Source organism: Octopus bimaculoides, chromosome 1, assembly GCF_001194135.2.
Source record: "Octopus bimaculoides isolate UCB-OBI-ISO-001 chromosome 1, ASM119413v2, whole genome shotgun sequence".
Lineage (NCBI taxonomy): Eukaryota > Metazoa > Mollusca > Cephalopoda > Octopoda > Octopodidae > Octopus > Octopus bimaculoides.
This window is the reverse complement of record NC_068981.1, coordinates 110,652,956-110,655,271: the sequence shown is the minus strand read 5'-3', so window position 1 is coordinate 110,655,271 and position 2,316 is coordinate 110,652,956. Positions and strand designations below refer to the sequence as shown.

The window sequence follows — 2,316 nt, the reverse complement described above, 5'->3', positions numbered from 1 at the left end:
TATATATATATATATATATATATATATATGCATCCAATCGTCTGTCAAAGGAAAGACATTAAAGACAACATTTATTAACGACATTGTCATATGTTGTTTTTAACACTAGGATTCTTCTTTAAGTGGTCAGTTGTTTGCTGACATCATCAATCCTTCATAGAATCCTATTTATGTTGTTAGTTATTTTTACGTCCGAACACAGTGGCGACAAAAATATTACAATGCCGACGACAACATACAAGTGGACGAGGATCTACATTATAACAGTAGCAACGAGGATATAAACAATTTACGCGGACAACATTGAAGAAAAAAATTATTTTTTCATGAGAAATAAGCAAATCACGCAGACATCGTTGAAAAGGTTTTCACGTGGAAAAATTAAAAACTCGACAGAGGAGGAGTAACAAATATTTTTGTTGTATATATTTTACGAAAAATCCGTAAAATTATAGAAAACTTGTTAGAGGGTTTAATTGAGTTGCAAAAACAGCAACAACAACAACTCAAAGAACAAAAACAAATATTACAGCAACAAATGCTACAACTAATGAAGTTGGTAACAAAACTGGAAAATACGTTATCGCCAGACCAGTTGCAAATTCAATAAATGAATTTAAATATGACCCTAAAACAGGAATCACTTTCGAGGCATATTACGGAAGTTTTGAGTAAATTTTCGAGTGGACGGATGAAAGGAAAATGCGCTTAATTCTGAGGAAACTGGTGACGATAGAGCATGAGAAATACTGTAAGTTGGAAGTGTTTAAACACGGAGAAAAGCGATGACGAAGACTTTACTACATATACGGGTAGAGTGAACAGAGAATGCGAGAGATTTAAACTGGATAAAATAACTCCAGACTCGTTCAAGTACCTGATTTTTGTTCAAAAAAGGATGCAGAAGTCTGAACGAAAGTTCTCGAAAAGCTGGAAAAGAACAAGGTTATAACTCTCCAGAAACTGTCAGAAGAGTGCGATATGATGTTAAAAGTAAGGCACGACACAGAAGAAATCCGACGCAGAGACTCTTTACAGATAAAACCAGTGCAAAAAAGTCGAAAGACGGATAAATTGTTTCACAAAAAACACGATGTATATCAAGAGATAAGTCCATGTATGGCATGTGGTAGTAGGCACATGAGAAAAGAGTGTCCGTTCAAAAAAGCGAAGTGCTTTCGTTGTGGAAACACAGGACACTGTAGAACTAAGATGACGAAAATTTGGACAAGCGAGAAAAAATAAATAGTTTCTCATCAGAGAAAACAGTTTGTGAGAATTGTAATCACTAGAGTCAAAATGCAATTAGACACGAGTAGTGACATCACTATCATAAATGAAGAAACGGCGACAATTCGGTAAGCAAAAATTATTTAAATCAAATAAAGTAGCATACAGTGTTACAGAAAAGAAATTATATTTCATCGGCGAATGTATTTGCAATGTAACTTTTCGAGGTGAAACGAAAAGGACAATCATTTATCTGTTGAAAAAAATCACTAAACCTATTGAGCACAGAATTCATGGAGTTATTGAAAATGTAGTCGCTACGGTTAAAAGTTCGGATGAGGTTGAACAACTGAGACAGAAAATTAAAAAATTGTTTCCAAATGTGTTTTTCGAAGGATTACACTTTTGCACTAAAACAAAAGCGAAGATCACCGTAAAAGAAGAGGCAACACCTGTTTTTTGGCGAAAACGGAACGTGCCGTTTGTGACCTTGGACCAGGTTATCAAAGAGCTAGAAAGACTAGAAAGTCTAGCTATAATTGAAAAAGTCGACCATTCAGATTGGGCAGCTCCGACGGTTTATGTAAAGAATAATAATAATAAACTACGAGTGTGTGCGAACTTTTCAACTGGATTAAATGACTGTTTATTCGAACACAACTATCCATTACCAAACCCAGAAGAAGTGTTCTCAAAACTAAATGGAGGAAAAGTTTTTTTCTCGGAGGCCTGTCTACAGATACAGGTAGAGGAAGATTGCGCACACCTTTTAACAACCAGCGCATACCGTGGATTGTATAAATTCGAGCGGCTTCTTTTGCAGTAAAAATGGCACTTGTGGTGGACGCAATGTTAAATGATTCCGATTTCGCTATTGCTTATCTCCATGATATTTTGATAAAGAGTGAATCAGTAGAGCAACACTTCGAAAATATTAAAAACGTATTCGGAAAAATAAATGAATACCAGCTTAGACTAACAGAGGAAAAGTGTGGATTTTTGGTAAAAAAAAAATCGAATATTTGGTTCAGATAATTGACGAAAGGGACGAAGGTCAGACCCATCAAGGGCGATAGCAATACGAAT

General features: G+C 35.3%; 1 protein-coding gene across 1 annotated transcript; it reads left to right on the top strand.

Moving 5' to 3' along the window:
- The first annotated feature begins 1,336 nt into the window (after window positions 1–1,336).
- LOC106875861 (uncharacterized protein K02A2.6-like) lies at window positions 1,337–2,056 on the top strand. The gene has a single exon (XM_014924194.1). The coding sequence runs from the start codon at window positions 1,337–1,339 to the stop codon at window positions 2,054–2,056; it is 720 nt and encodes a 239-aa protein (XP_014779680.1).
- Window positions 2,057–2,316: the final 260 nt, after the last annotated feature.

Coding starts and splice junctions, on each gene's coding strand:
- LOC106875861 (XM_014924194.1), top strand. CDS start 1,337: ATGAAGAAACGGCGACAATTCGGTAAGCAAAAATTATTTAAATCAAAT.